Below are 15,149 nucleotides of genomic sequence, written 5' to 3' on the forward strand. Positions count from 1 at the left end.
GGCGCCCCTAGATTTTCTCTTTCTTGTATGAATTTTCAAATTGCATAGTTTACAGAAAATTATCCATTTCATTTAAAATTCAAGTTTACTGCAAAATGACAATAATCCCCTTAGATTAAAAAAAATACCATGGCTGTAGTTATATCTTTGTGTTTCCTACTAGGTGTGTGTGTCTATACACACAAGAATTTTACTACAGATTTTATTGGTTTAATAAATTAGCCTTTGTTGAACCATTTCTGTTTTCTATTTATTAATTTCTGTTTCCCTTATTTCCTTGCTACTACTTTCTCAGAGGATTTTTTCCTTTGCTTAGTTGAATCCAATTTTTTAGTTTTTATTTTGTAATAAATGCACTTAATATAAATTTCCCTTATATCTGCTTCTTAGGAATTCCCATGTTGTATTTTGTCAGCATATTTATTTACGAAATTATCTCAGAAATGAGTATTCATCTTCATAAATCGAAAACAGAGCTTCAGAGAAGAGAATGAAATCATCAGGTGACCTCTATTAGCTTCCTGCTTTCAGGATCTTGCCTCTACCCAATTTTATTTAAGAAAAAAAAATGCTTCCTCCCCTCAAAGGCTAATCCTTCTACCTGTTCTCTGAATCTCTGCCTCTCCTGCTTCCTCAACAATCTTTTTGGGTCAGGTACCCCTTTCTGCTATATTTGGATGTTTTCCCTTTCTTTCTTTCGAAGATGTTTTCCCTTTCTTTCTTTCTTTCTTTTGAAGAAATGCAACTCTTTCTTCGGACAGGAATATTTAATTTCTTTCATCTTTTTAAAAAACAGCCTCCCCGGATTCTACACCCCTCATTTAACTACAGTACCACCTCTTTCCCATGTGCAGAAACTTCTGGAAAGAGTAGCTGTTCAGTCTGTTCAGTCACATTTCCCATCACTCTTCTCTTGAACCAATTTCCTGGCTTCTGCCCTCATAGCTGCAACTGCCACTGCCCCGACCAAAGTCACCAGTGACTACCCCATTACCAGACACAGCAGAGGCTAGCCAATCTGTATACCCAGCTTCACTGTAGACTTTGGCATTGTTGACCACTCCCTCCTTAAAACTCCTATGATTTCTTTGCCCATGTTCTTTCTTGATTTTCCCCCTACCTCTCCAGGCATTCCCTTTCCTTCCTCCACCAGTCTTCATATACTGTTGTTTCCCATAGTTCCAGTATTGATCCTTTTCTCACTCTACAGGATCTTCCTTGGCAATGTCATATCATCCCTACTGGGCTTCATCTGCTTCATGGGCTTCAACTACCAGTTTAAAAAGGATGTCTCCCAAATATCTAGTTCATGGCCAGCAGCTGCCTGTTGCCCTTCTTCACTTGCATGTGCCACAGCACCTCAAATTAACATGACCAAAATGGAACATCTTTTTTCCCCACATTTGTTCCTCTTCTTTTGCTCCCTGCCTTGGTAAATGGCCCCATGTCTACCTAACTCCCCAAGGAGTTATTCTGGATTCCTCCTTCCTTAGCCTGAATACCCAGCCATTGAAATCTCACTTGTCTCCTCAGTTTGCAGGCATTGCCTTGTCTCCATCCTGTCACTGCCTTGGCTGAAGTGTTCTTGTTCTATCCCTGCATTTTCTGCAAAGGCCTCCCGACCCCCGCCTTGGGTTTTATCATTCTCCCTACCGACACCAATCCACTTCCTATACCACCGGCGTAGTTTCCTAGGTTGCAAATTTGAGTATATCATTCTCTTGCTATAAGGGAATCATTCCCTTCTCTCACTGGCTTTCTCCAACCCTCTGGATAAAAGTTCAAAATTCCTAGCCAAGATACACAAGGCCCTTGGCAATCTGTGCTTGCTTCAAGCCTCCACAGACAACTAGCTTTAACTTTTCTCCCTTCAAACCCTCCATCCTAATAACGAATTGTTAGTTTGCAGAAAATGCAACTCTGTCTTTCTGCTTGTTGCTTTATCTGGCTGTCTCATCCTTCAAAACTCAGTTCAGGGGCACCTCAGTGGCTCAGTCAGTTTACGCGTCTGCCTTCAGCTCAGGTCATGATCTCGGGGTGCTAGAATTGAATCCCATGTCAGGCTCCCACCTTAGCAGGGAGCCTGCTTCACCCTCTTCCTCTGCCCCTCCCCCACCTCATGCTCTCTCTCAAATAAATAAAATCTTTAAAAACAAAACTCGGTTCTGATGTTACCTCCTCCAGTATTTCTCATTATTCCCCCTCATCATTGGATTGGGTGCCTGTCCTAGGTGCTGCCACTGTCCACCCCTACTCATAACCCTTAATATACTATACTGTTTTCCTGGATCTCCTTGAAAGCAATGACTTAATTTTCTCTCTCTAGCCTCAGTTCTGTTGCAGTGCCTTGGGCCTAATGCAGACATTCAATAAATGTATGGTGAAAAAAGTGTTCTCGGCTCCCTAAATAGGTTGGACAGCAGTAGTTTAAGGGCCAGTTTTAGCGTCGGAGAACACGCACAACTTGATGGGCTCCCATCAAATTTCTTGAAACCAAGACGTGAAGAGCAAATGACATCACTTTAGTGAAGGCTGAAATCCAGTCCAATCACAGATTAGGAAAAAAAAATTATGATCCATAGTTTAAACCTACCACATGCCACATGGGTAGGAGGAAAACGAAACTTTAATTGTTCCTGACAAAGTCTTCTTAGTTTTCATCATGACCCTCTTGTGTTCCTTGATTTGTCTTCCTGTCACAGCACTGATTAACTATAACTTTGGATCTCTGTGTTCATTTTCCTTAGACTACTCTGGCTATCTTTGGGTCTTACCATCTGAAGTTAAATTTAAAGTTTATCAGTTCCGGGGTACCTAGGTGACTCAGTTATTAAGTGCCTGCCTTTGGCTCAGGTCACAATCTCATTGTCCTGCGATCGAGCCTCACACTGGGCTCCCTGCTCAGCGGGAAACCTGCTTCTCCCTTTCCCACTCCCCTTGCCTGTGTTCCACTCTCACTGTCTCTGTCAAATAAATAAATATAAAATCTTAAAAAAAAATAATATTTATCAGTTCCAATTTATCAATCTCCCAATGTGTGAAGCATTAAACACAATCAGGCATCAATATTTATTAACACAAGACAAAGGAAACACATTCAATGAGTTAATAGAACACTGTCCAGCCAGATGTTAAATTTAAAAATGTATATCTAGTCTAATTTCAAATAAATAAAAAAAAAACTTTATACATAATTACACAGTACTATAGTCTGAATTTGACACTGGTAAATATCTTGACAGAAAGTAAACAAAACATCATTTAGGACTAAAAAATTATTCTTATATCTTTACACTCTCTTCCTGTGGACAAATAACATGGCCCATCTACATACACCTAGACCAGAAATGTTGTATGAATGATAAAGAAAAGGCCTATTGTGTATTTGGAGTACTGCAGCTTTTTGCTCCAAATACTCTTGCTTTTACATCAAAGCACACAACAAAAACAACACTAAGGCATAGGTCATGTTGGAGTTTGAGGGTGAGGTGATAACTCCTCATTGCTTTAGTCTAAAAGATTGCTGGATATTCAAGGAAAGTAATTTATTTGGCCAAGATATTGAGCACCATGCCTGGGGCAGAGACCTTACAAAAGAAACCTAAGGCCTCAGGCCCTTTGTTGATTCAACAGAAGCATTAAGCAAGCACTGCCCAGGGACTAAAGAAAGGAGATACACTTATATTACCAACAGACAGGCAATGGTCCCTAAACAGCCTGAGGCAGCACAACTTCGTGAGGAAAGAACTTGATGGTGGCGGTGGTCCTCAACCGGGCCCCCTTTTTGAGGCAGCAAGTAAATAAAGGCTGTGGATTCACACGGATGCCTGTTAGCATGCCGGTCATTCCCAGGGTCTCACTGACGCAGGAGAGGACATTTATGCAGCTCTAAGAATCCCTTGGGCTTAGGAATTTTCCTGAGGCAGCCCCTTCCTGATCTACCTCAGTTACTTCTGCTGAGAGGCAGAAAGAGGTTCAAAAGCAGTTAGATGCATGGATTTCTCTTACCTGAAATGGGGGCTTGCTATTAATCTCGTTGTCTTTTTCACAGGCATAGAAGAAAAACCCAGACAGAATGTGTTCCAGAGTTTTGGCTAGGCTGTTTCTATTGGTAATGGCCTTCTGGGTCTGTCCTAAGAGTCCATTCTACCACAAAGGTCCTACTTAATGTGGAAAGGGCAAGAGCATTGTGTCATCAAGAGAAAGTTCTCTTCCAAGTCTGTAACAGACGAGGCATTAAAACTACAGATGACTCCTCAAACACCCACAGGCTAACAACTGGGCTCTCTCCCTCTTCCAGAGGCTCCTTTACCACAGTTACTGAGAAGTTCCCAAAGACACAGCTCAGCTCTCCTCCACTAGCACATTTTGGCTTTGGGGAATATGCAGAAGATCCACAGAGCAGCCACAAGGTAGAGAGCAAAAGCTAAAGCTAAATCAGAGGTCTGAGGAACTACACATCCAGATAATCAGACCCTAAGTAAATGGGAGTTGACCATACTCGGAGACTAATGGAATATCTTATTTGAAAGAATGAGTGCCCATTATTGTAGCTACTAGCCACATGTGGCTACTGAAAACTTGAAATGTGGGTAGTCCGAATTGAAATGTGCTTAATACACACTGGATCTCCAAGACTTCGTACGAAAAAAAGAAAAGATCTCGATCACTTTTCATATTGATTCCACATGGAAATTATAGTATTTTTGATATACTGGGCTAAATACAAGATATTAAAGTCAATTTCATTAGTTTTCTTCTTACTTTTGAAATGTGGTTACCAGAAAATTTAAAATGACCAATGTGGCTCACACTATATTTCTAGCAGACTCCCTAACTTGTGTAGTAAGCATTTTCAAAACAACCCATAGGATAAGACTCTGCCTATATTTCTTCCTTAGAACTCGTGGATTATGGAGATAGAACTATTGAATCCTCAGGATCCCTTGCTTTGTTTAGTGAGTCACTAAAAACTATTGTAAGAAAATTACTTTCCAAATAAGCAGGCTATTTCTTTCTGCAAACTGAACCGTAGCTAGTCACTGGGATTTCCTGCCCCAATGTAAGTGCTTTTTTTCTGAACATCTTAGAACCTCTTCCATCATGTGTAAATTAATTTCATCCAAAATGTCAAAAAAGAGATCTAGAACTGGAAAATGTCTTGAGGTCTGCCCTCAACGGAGAAAAAACCGGGAGGAAAAAAGGCTTATGTAAAAGGGAGGCAAGAAAAGTGGCTTAGGAGCCACAGACTGAAGGGCAGCCCCCGAGAGTGATGAAGGGTCTGGCCTTTGCATTATAAACCTTATTTTCAGGGTAATTACAAGTCTTAAAAATTGTTTAAAAACATATTTAGTTTACATGATGTTACAGCGGGGTAAATAATATGTATTATTAAAATAGTCTAAATAAATATTTACACAATAGTGCAGAGTGGGTCAAAGAGAACCATTCTGATTTGACAAGTTAACTCTGTTCACTTGGAGCTTTTTTTTTTTTTTAATTTTTAAAAATATTTCTGTAAGAAAAAAATAATAAAATTCAACTATATTCAAATACATGAAGTATCAGACCAAAGAAAGGAAACCGAGCCAGAGGCCAAACTCAGTCCCACGCTCAGTCCACTTGGCCTGGGCACCACAGTTATTTCAAAAGAGTTTCTTGCATACATCAGACTTCCCCTATTTCAGCATAAGCCTACCTATTTTGGCAACCCAAATCGGTCAGTTTTGAGATCTGTAGTTATATTGCCTTTACAGTTTCCCGTGACTGCTGATCCCACTGCCTTCCCAGCCTGTCATTCTTGTTCTTAAAATCCCTGCCCTCATGAACTGGAAGAACAGAGGACCCTTCAGTTTTCCGAAAAGAGAAGCTGTATATATAAACCGGAGACGCAGTTGACAATGAGCCTGGAAAAAGAGGAAATCCTAAATTCTTATGCAGTCACTCTAAATTTGAAACATAGTTTCAACACTGGGGGCCAGAGTGAGTTATTGTGGTTCCTTAGGATAGGGTGGGATCTAATGAAGCTTAGCCTTTTCATAACAGTTTGATTTTTAAACTGAGATTTCCAGCCTGTCGACACAGGCTGAATTCCTAAAAGCTTAAGCTGATTTTGGGAACGCAAGCTTTAAGAACAAACATAGGCAGCTTTAGTTTATAAAATACATCAGCCAACAGAGACATAGTACAATGTGCAGCGGAACCTGCAAACAATTTGCACTTTTTAGTTACCTATTCAATTACACTGCAGTAAGAGAATATTGAAATTCTCCCAAAGTAGGAAGGTTTCTACTTCACTTGTCATGACTATACACACGCCAGTTCTTCAATTGTTTAGCTGAATTGCGTGTACTCTTATTTACACGTTTAAAAACACTGGTCAGAATGTGTTACTCTCAAGAATTATATATATAACGTAACTCTCATATTCATGGATTATTTGATTTGCTTACAGGTCAGCGGAAAATAAGCTGAGTAGTTCCACGTTAACAAAACCTGCAGAAAGTCCAGCTATGGTAAAATGGCAGAATACAGTACAGAGCGGGGAACTGGAGAACTCCGTCTACCCCCTTCATGTGAATTCATTTAACTCCCTTACAAAATTCTAGAACAGCATTAGATAAAAATACAAGTATATACAACAGATGAAAAAAATGCAACATGCATGTAATTGCTTTAGTAACGTGCTGCTCACGCTATGTCAAAGCTCATGACTAATGGACTGTTAACATTTTTTTCATTTGCTACCATATGATTCCCCTTTCCTGTGTGTCCTGTGATTGCAGAATCCCACAGGATGAGATGAAGGATATAATGTAACCATCTCAGCTTATTTCACATCATTGGAAAGCTTGCTCCTAGTCACTGGTCTTTGGTCCTTGTGGTTTTTCAGGATGCACCCCCGCCCCCAGGATCCCCACAAGGCTGGTTACATGTTATAAGCCACATAGATGGGGTCCAACTGGTCAGCCAGGAAGCTGTCTCGGAGGTGCATCCTCTGCTTCTCTCCTCTGGAGTTGATGGGGATAACGCCTGGGTCCACCACCACCACGACGCCGACGATGAGGTAATGCTCTTCCAGGACCACGTTTGTCACTAAAGGAACCAGATCGAGGGCTTCCTGTTCAGAGCCACACAGTTCCACAACCACCACGAGCAAGTTGGTCCATGTGAACACGGCACTGAAATTGCAATGACAGTCAGTTAACATGTCATCACATTTACCAGGTAACTTTCATAGTACGCACTCAAGACTTATGCCAGTTTCCCGGACAACCGCCTTCTCTCTTGGATGCAACCAGAAGGCTAGCAGCCATGTGTGCAATGACCTTGCCCCTGTGATCACAGCTGATGAGCTGAGCCACCCAGAGTCAGCAGGGGTTTGGCAATGGGGTTGAAAGATGTTAGCTGGCCACGTGAACTAAGCACATGTCAAAGTTTGGGGGTGGCCGGCTGCCCAGAGCAGCACAGGTAATGGCTCTTCACGGACAAGAGAAGAATGAAGTGGATGCCCTTATGGCTCTAGAAGGTGAGAAGACAGTGGTTCTTTTTTTTCTTTAATTTTTTAAAAAAAGATTTTATTTATTTATTTGACAGAGAGAGAGCACAAGCAGGCAGAGAGGCAGGCAGAGAGAGAGGAGGAAGCAGGCTCCCTCCTGAGCAGAGAGCCCGATGCGGGGCTCGATCCCAGGACCCTGAGATCATGACCTGAGCCGAAGGCAGCGGCTTAACCCACTGAGCCACCCAGGTGCCCCAAGACAGTGGTTCTGATGGCCTTCCCATCCCTTATTTCTACGTTTCTTGAGATTTATAGAGACTCTTAGGAACCTCTGAGGTAGCCAGGTATTCTTTTCATTAACTCTCTCTTTCGCTTAGGTTTTTTTGAAGAGAATTTCTGTTATTTGCAACCGAAGAACTTTGACAAAATAGTATTCTTAGGCCCAAGAGGAAGGGAGTGGACCTTTCCTCATATGGACTTAGTGCCCCATACAGGTGACTCTCCCATTATGCCATAAAAGTGACATAAGGTAGAAACTTGCCTTACGTGGAGTGGGACTGCTGGGTTAGAAAGTATGACCTGACCTGTGATATGAAGTGTTAAATAGCTTTAAAAAACATATTCCAATCATTAAAAAAAATGTATACAATATTTGCTTGCATAAAAAGTCAGAGGTCTAAAATTAGAGGGTAACCATGGCACTCTACTTCTCTGTATTGTTCTGATAATTCATGGGCATTGTTCGGGTCTGGGGAGAGACTCTGACCAAACTGAGTTGAAGATGCTGATAAGGAGGCATCTAGAAAGCGTGAGCAAGCATGGAAAGAACTGTGGCTATTTGGCATGGTTTAAAAAAAAGAAAAGGAAAAAAACCCAACAACAAGGAAGGACCTACTACATTAAAAATGTAGAAAAGAAACCAGGTGGATTCTGTATTGTCAGGAATCCAGAATGAAAGCCACTAGGTAAGAACTATCAAGTTTTAATTTTAAAGAAGTTTTAGTCCATGTGAGGCTGGATATTCTTTCATCAGGGATGATGTGGAGGGCGTTCTTACACTGAGAGGGAAACTGGATGAGGTAATAATGACCTTTCTCATCCGCTTACCATTTGACAGCGTGCAAAGAGGCACATTCCCATTTGTTTCTCCCCATGATTAGGAAATAGCAGAACAAGTACATGAGAAAAACCGCCAATGTGGGAGGCCTGTGCCTTCAAGTTGGGCCTTTTGAACTTAAAGTCATGGTTCTTCCCACCATATTACACTGACTTTCTAGAGACAGATAATCAGATCTCTTCCAATGGTAAGAATCGATCAGTAGCGAGGACTTGACTCTACGGTGGTTCCACGGAGCCTGTTCTGGTGTCCCCACGGCCTTATCTGCCACAGTGGACAGCCCGCCAAGACAAGAAACAATCAGTCCATTTACTTTCTTACTCCCCCTGGATTCTAGGTCTGTAGGGGGTATTTGGTACAGACAGCTGACTACTTAGATTGGTTTTAACTGACACTACGGCTGCAGCGGGAAGCCTATTCTGTACAAGGATGGTTACCATTCAGCAATGCTCCTGTGGATCCGGGACACGGAGGTCTCAATGTCTATCGGGTGGTATCGTAATCCTCGCAGCTCCAGTGTCTCATCCAGCGCTCCCACTACATACAATGCATCATGACGCTCTGATGGAAAGAAAAAGAGAAATCTGGTTCATCACACATGATGAGCGCAATGCAATGTTGTGTGAAAAGCACCCTGTTGGACTGCCTGCCACGTCACTTGACCCCACCACTCACCAGCCATGTAACTTTGAGCCAATTACTTAAGTGTCTGAGTCCTGCTCCCCACACTGTGAGACAGCGAGAATACTAAATGGCTGCTGTGACTATTCAATGAGATAATCCCTGTGGGGAGTTCATTTGATGCCTGGTATACCGTAAGTGCTAAAAAAAAAATTAGCTATGATTATTATTATTATTACTACGATGTCCCAGGAACTGTGTCCAGTGCTGGGAAGATGATAAAACACGAGTCCCGTTCTAAAGACACTTACTGTGTAATGGGGGAGAAGGACACACGATAGGTGCTCCACTGTCCACTGCAACATGGTAAGCCCTGTGCTGGGAGCATGCATGAAGTGTGTGTGAGGTGACCGGGGGACACCCCCATACCCCGAGCTCAGCTCAAGGGTTCAGAGAAGGAAAAGCGGAAACCAGGCTGAGCTTTTACGGATAAACAGGAATTAGCCAGATGACAGCTGGGGGAGGGGTGGAGTGGGGAGAGAGGGTTTGCGAGGGAGAAGAAATGAGCATGTGTTGTTATTCCTAGACATCTGTAAGGAGTCCAGATATAAGGAGTAGGATTACAGAAAATGGAGAGACAGTTCTGGTTATTAACAGGCTTGTAATCCAGCTAGAACATGGCAGAAATCTTTTTTGTTTGTTTAAATTATATGTACACACCATATACATAAGGCTATATATACATGGTTTATGTCTATATAGATACTGCATTTTAAAGAAAGACATAATTTTACTAGGCCTACTAAATAAAATATTCTCAGGAAAGGGTAAATTTCTGAAAAATCGAATAAAGCAAAGTGCTAGAAGCTGCTGGAGGGAGGATGAAGAGGTCTAGCAGATTCCCACCATATAAGAAGAGCTCATAAAGACTGTAGTAACGAACATGACAGAAACACAGCAGTTAATCTCACATCATTTCCACCAGCCAGGGAACATTATCATTCCCGCTGTTCAGGTAGGAAACTAAGAGGCTCAGTGATTGCTCAAGGTCACAAAGCAAATGGCAGAGGTAGGTTTCAACACCAGGGCACCCGGTGAGGGATACCTCCCTTTTCCAGTTTGTTATCCTGCCTCCCCGTGAAACTTGGAGAAACTATGGATGCTGGTCACTATGCTAGGAGCTCAGGAGAAATGATATGGCTCTAATTCAGGCCTTTAAAGCCCAGTGAGTTATTTGTAGCTGTTCTTTGAAGTGATGATACAGCTAGTGTTGGGTATTTTAACATGGCCATTAATGCCACGGGGCAGAAAAGCTGAAGGCAGGCATCAGTGAAGGCATGACAGTCAATGGAGCAGCAGGTAATGGGAGGGGACTGCTCACACCAGAGCCTTGCCCAGCAGTCTCGCATCTAACATGAGACGCCGAAGGGACACAGTGCTTCAGTGACATGGCTCCCCGCACCGATCCCCTGCTCTCAGGGGTCAGGTTTATTCCTCTTGAACCCAAAATGGTGTGTGGGTGTAGAAGGGCTACAAGATGACACCCCCATCCCAGGAGCTTGTGCAGGAGCTGGGAGTCAGCCAGGGGCACAGTGAGCATCAGGCACGTCTCCGTGACCATTGGCTGTGCTCACCCACAGTTCAGAGATGCAGACGTGGTACCCTGGGTGCCTGCCTCCTGGTTACTCCTCATGGGGCAAAATATCTTACTTTAAATGAATACAAATTCATGCATGGGTTCAGGAACCGCAGAAGGGAGTAATTAAATACACACACATTTGACAACGCAAAGGCAGGCTGAGGAAGGTGAACCAGAGCTCCTGGCTGAAAGACAAAAGCAGGCAGAAGGGGAAGCGCTGGTGAGGAAACTACCTCCAGTGGCCGCTGTGAGCTCCGTCCGGCGGACAAAACCAAGGTATCCTGTCCGAGCCCAGAGTGTCTGAGCAGCATCCCCGAAGCTGAGGCGGGTATTGAAATGATCCGCTTGAAGAGTCTCACTGTCATAGATGGTGTAATAGCCACTGGCTGTGTGGGGACTGTTCACCCAAATCTGCAACAAGAAAAGGGCATCGGTCACATTCCGGCAGGGACACAGAACTGTATCAATTCAATTCTCTCTGGATGGATTAACATTACTATTTTTTAATTCTCATTGCTACAGTAACAATAATAAACCACAACAATAAAGGCAGCTGACATTTATCATGTGCTAAATGTGCTAAACAGAGAATTAAGTACTTTATACGCCTTATCCCCATAGGAATCGACATACATGGCAATGCGGTTCTGTATTATTGTTACTCCCATTTCACAGATGAAAAAACAAGGAGTTAAGTAACTTGTCTAAGAAACTGGGAGACCCAGACAGCCAAGCCTGTGCAACTGCAGAGCCCATGCTCTTAACCACTAAGCTACTGTCTCCTGGGCTCAGTCCTCTGCCTCTTCCTGAGCCCTGCAAATACATCGAGGGGTCACTTCTGTGCTTCTGGGCTAAGGTGTAAGCCCTCAGGAAAGCACTACCAGGTTATCTGAATTTGCCCTGCCAACACAATAATACCTAACAACAGCAAGAACACTTGTATTTATTGAGAACTCATTAGGTCACAGGCACTGTCCCATTTGCATTACAGATACGGTATTAGTGTAGTTAGCTGGTGCACCATTTCATCAGGTGAAATTAGGTGGGTGCAGTTATTATTTACAGATGAGAAAACTGAGACCCAGAGAAAGGAAGTAACTTGCTCACTAGTTAGAGGCTGGGAAGAAGCAGAGTGCAGGCCCTCTGACTCCCGCACCTATGACCTTCGCCTCCTGGTAAACCACGGGGTGAAACCTCAGTACTCCTCAAATATTTGAGGGAAGAAAAATGAAGTCTTCTTAAAAAAAAAATCTTGATACGAATTCCAATATACACACATTTTAGAATAAGAATAGAAAATTTCCATGAATTTAAAAAATTTAGTATTTGGGGATCCTATCAGTTCCACCCCTTAACAGGTGGAAACAGGTAGGACTGGCCCATTTCCTTTCTCAGCTAAGGGAATGTGGGTGGACAATTCTGGCACTAGTTCTAATCTGCATGCTGAAATCTTTCCTCCATCCTGGCCTCAATGTCTCTCTTTTTAGTTTTGGGCCTTACAGAGAAAGATTAAACTCTTTAAAAAAAAAATTTTATTTGTCAGAGAGAGCACAAACAGGGGAAGCAGCAGTCAGAAGGGAAGAGAGAAGGAGTCTCCCCTGCTGAGCAGGGAGCCCGACACAGGGCTCGATCCCAGGACCCCGATGAGCCAAAAGCAGACACTTAATGACTGAGCCACCCAGGTGACCCAGATTAAAACTCTTTTAAAAGAGGACAACTTGGGCGCCTGGGTGGCTCAGTGGGTTGAGCCACTGCCTTCGGCTCGGGTCATGATCTCAGGGTCCTGGGATCGAGTCCCGCATCGGGCTCTCTGCTCAGCGGGGAGCCTGCTTCCTCCCCTCTCTCTCTGCCTACCTCTCTGCCTACTTGTGATCTCCCTCTGTCAAATAAATAAAATCTTTAAAAAAATAAAATAAGGGGCGCCTGGGTGGCTCAGTGGGTTAAGCCTCTGCCTTGGGCTCCGGTCATGATCTCAGGGTCCTGGGATCGAGCCCCGCATCGGGCTCTCTGCTCCTCAGGAAGCCTGCTTCCCTCTCTCTCTCTCTCTCTCTCTCTGCCTGCCTCTCTGCCTACTTGTGATCTCTGTCTGTCAGATAAATAAATAAAATCTTAAAAAAAAAAAAAAAGAGAGTTTTAAAAAAAAAAATAAATAAAATAAAATAAAAGAGGACAACTCACAATGGGGGAAAAGTTAAATCCACCGTTTCACTGACTTCTCAAATGTGAACCCCAAAGTCTTTATTGCCGACTTTTCAGAGTAAAGATAAAAATTATACATACCTCTCCAAGATGAGAGTCTCCAACAGGCCCTTTGGTCTCAGGATTAACAATAACCACTTTCACTCCAGGTAAAATCTGAGCATCAAAGGGAAAACACAAAGACTCAATCAACTCTAATAACCCCTCGGAAATGCAGTCCCCCGCCACCCCTCCTTCAGAGAGGTAAGCGAGTGTACAAAGGCAGGAGCTAATTGACACGCTGTTCACTGGACTGTCCTTCGTGGAGACCAGAGGTATAATAATATTCATCCTCAAAAATAAACCAGGGAGCCAACCAGCCTACCTTCCCTTCAAAAGGATGAGAAACTGCAGCCCAGAACCGTTAACAGTAGGAATCTGTAATGTGACTGCCCTTTCTCATTTTCTTTCTCCATCCTGTTCACTGCAGTGATGGCAGGAAGACCCCTTAGTGCAGAAAGGACAGCAGGAAGGGACCGCCTGAGCGGCTCCACTCCCGTCTGCAGCAATAGCTAAGTGAGAGGAACTTGAAGAGCAAGAGAGGATGATAGAGGCTTTGCAGGAGAATGAATCCTGCCCCTGGGATCACGAAAGACATCACGCTTGCTTGGGATCTCCCTGAGGAGAGAAAAGGAATGTGAAGAATGTGGGGAGAAAAGAAAGAAGAGGTGCTGGCTATAAGAACGGCTCACGCCTTCTCTGGTTACCCCTATTCTGGGTTTCTAGAGTATGAGGTTAGTTGAGAAGCGCTACAGTGATTATCCAGGGTCATACATCTAAGACTTCAAGGAAGGAGAGAAAAGACCATTCGCGCCCCAGATGGGTTGGGCACTGGGTGAAAGCTTCTGAGGCGCCCAACCACAAGCTGAGGCAGAGGGAGATCTGACGATGCGCTAAGATGATCAGCCCAACTCCACTCGAAAGTGTTTAAATGGAAGAGACAAACTACAATAAGTGCCCCATGGACTCGATCTGCTTGATAGGTTAGACAGGATCCCCTTTTATCTATGTAATTTCCCCCTCTGCTTTCAGAATTACTAGAAGGAATTCTGAGGCATCACTGTTACCTCTTCAAAAGAATGGGAAACTCACTAACTTATGCTGATATTCTATCACCCTTAGTAAATGTTCAAAACTGCTACAGACTTATGTCGTGTCTCCCGAAACTCGCATGTTGGATATAATCTACCTAAGTCCCCGATGAGATGGTATTAGGAGCTGGGGCCTTCCACCGTGTGAGAATACAGCAATAGGACGCCATCTATGAACCAAAAATCGTCCAACGGAATCTGCTGATGCCATGATCTTGGACTTCCCAGTGCCCAGAACTGTGAGAAGTAAGCTTCCCGGTCTATGGTATTCTGTGATAGCAGCCCAAAGGGACTAAGACAGTAACTGTGTCTCTTCTGGAAAATTTTAAAGCCTCCATCTCACCTAAGAAATCTTATTCCTACAGACACAAACTCTATATATCCGTAGTTTCTTCCCCGTTTTGATTTCTCTCTCAGCTTTAAACACATGTACGCCTTCCCTGATCTTCAACCACACCTCCCCACTGCCACCCTCTTTTTCTCCTTACAATATTTATAAAGATAGAATTGCCTCTAAGTGCTGTTTACCTCTCCACCTTGAATATAATGAATACTGGATTTTGCTGATTTTTCAAATAAGAATAACATATCAGTGGGATTTTTTTGGAAAAAAATATCTGTGAGAATTAAGAAAGTTCAAATCTAGAATTCTTCTTCTCTATGTACCCATACGAATTTGAAAGTATTAGATAAGGTGAAACTGCTGAATTCTCTCCAGATTTCAATTAAGGCTTGCCCTGGGTACTAACACATTACATGGCTTCAAGTTTTAAAATGAAACATTTAAAAAATAAAATAAATAAAAATAAATAAAATGAATCATTTCCCAGGCAGACCAACTTCTAATGGTTAACAGACAAATTACCTTTCCAGACTCTGAGAGGAGCAAACTCTGGGGGGCACCCCGTTCCACAAGACGAACCCTGAAGAAGAAGAATATTTACT

The 15,149-nt window shown here is 43.0% G+C and overlaps 1 protein-coding gene across 4 annotated transcripts in view; it reads right to left on the reverse strand.

The window, feature by feature from the left end:
- Positions 1–3,055: 3,055 nt before the first annotated feature.
- The window catches only part of DIP2B (disco interacting protein 2 homolog B), a 228,228-nt gene continuing 216,134 nt past the window's right edge, over positions 3,056–15,149 (reverse strand). For 3 of the 4 annotated variants that reach the window (XM_045073202.1, XM_045073201.1, XM_045073200.1), the window contains 5 exons: positions 15,070–15,127; positions 13,156–13,230; positions 11,109–11,286; positions 9,053–9,176; positions 3,056–7,181 (listed from right to left, as the gene is read on the reverse strand). In XM_045073202.1, coding sequence (XP_044929137.1) covers positions 6,929–7,181; positions 9,053–9,176; positions 11,109–11,286; positions 13,156–13,230; positions 15,070–15,127 — 688 coding nt within the window. In that variant the 3' untranslated portion in view covers positions 3,056–6,928. Of the gene's footprint in view, positions 7,182–9,052; positions 9,177–11,108; positions 11,287–13,155; positions 13,231–15,069; positions 15,128–15,149 lie in introns of those variants that run through there. The other variant, XR_006604673.1, reaches the window with a different exon arrangement.

This window comes from Mustela putorius, unplaced genomic scaffold (genome assembly GCF_011764305.1).
Source record: "Mustela putorius furo isolate JIRA1106 unplaced genomic scaffold, ASM1176430v1.1 tig00537227_pilon_pilon_pilon, whole genome shotgun sequence".
NCBI classification, from domain to species: domain Eukaryota; kingdom Metazoa; phylum Chordata; class Mammalia; order Carnivora; family Mustelidae; genus Mustela; species Mustela putorius.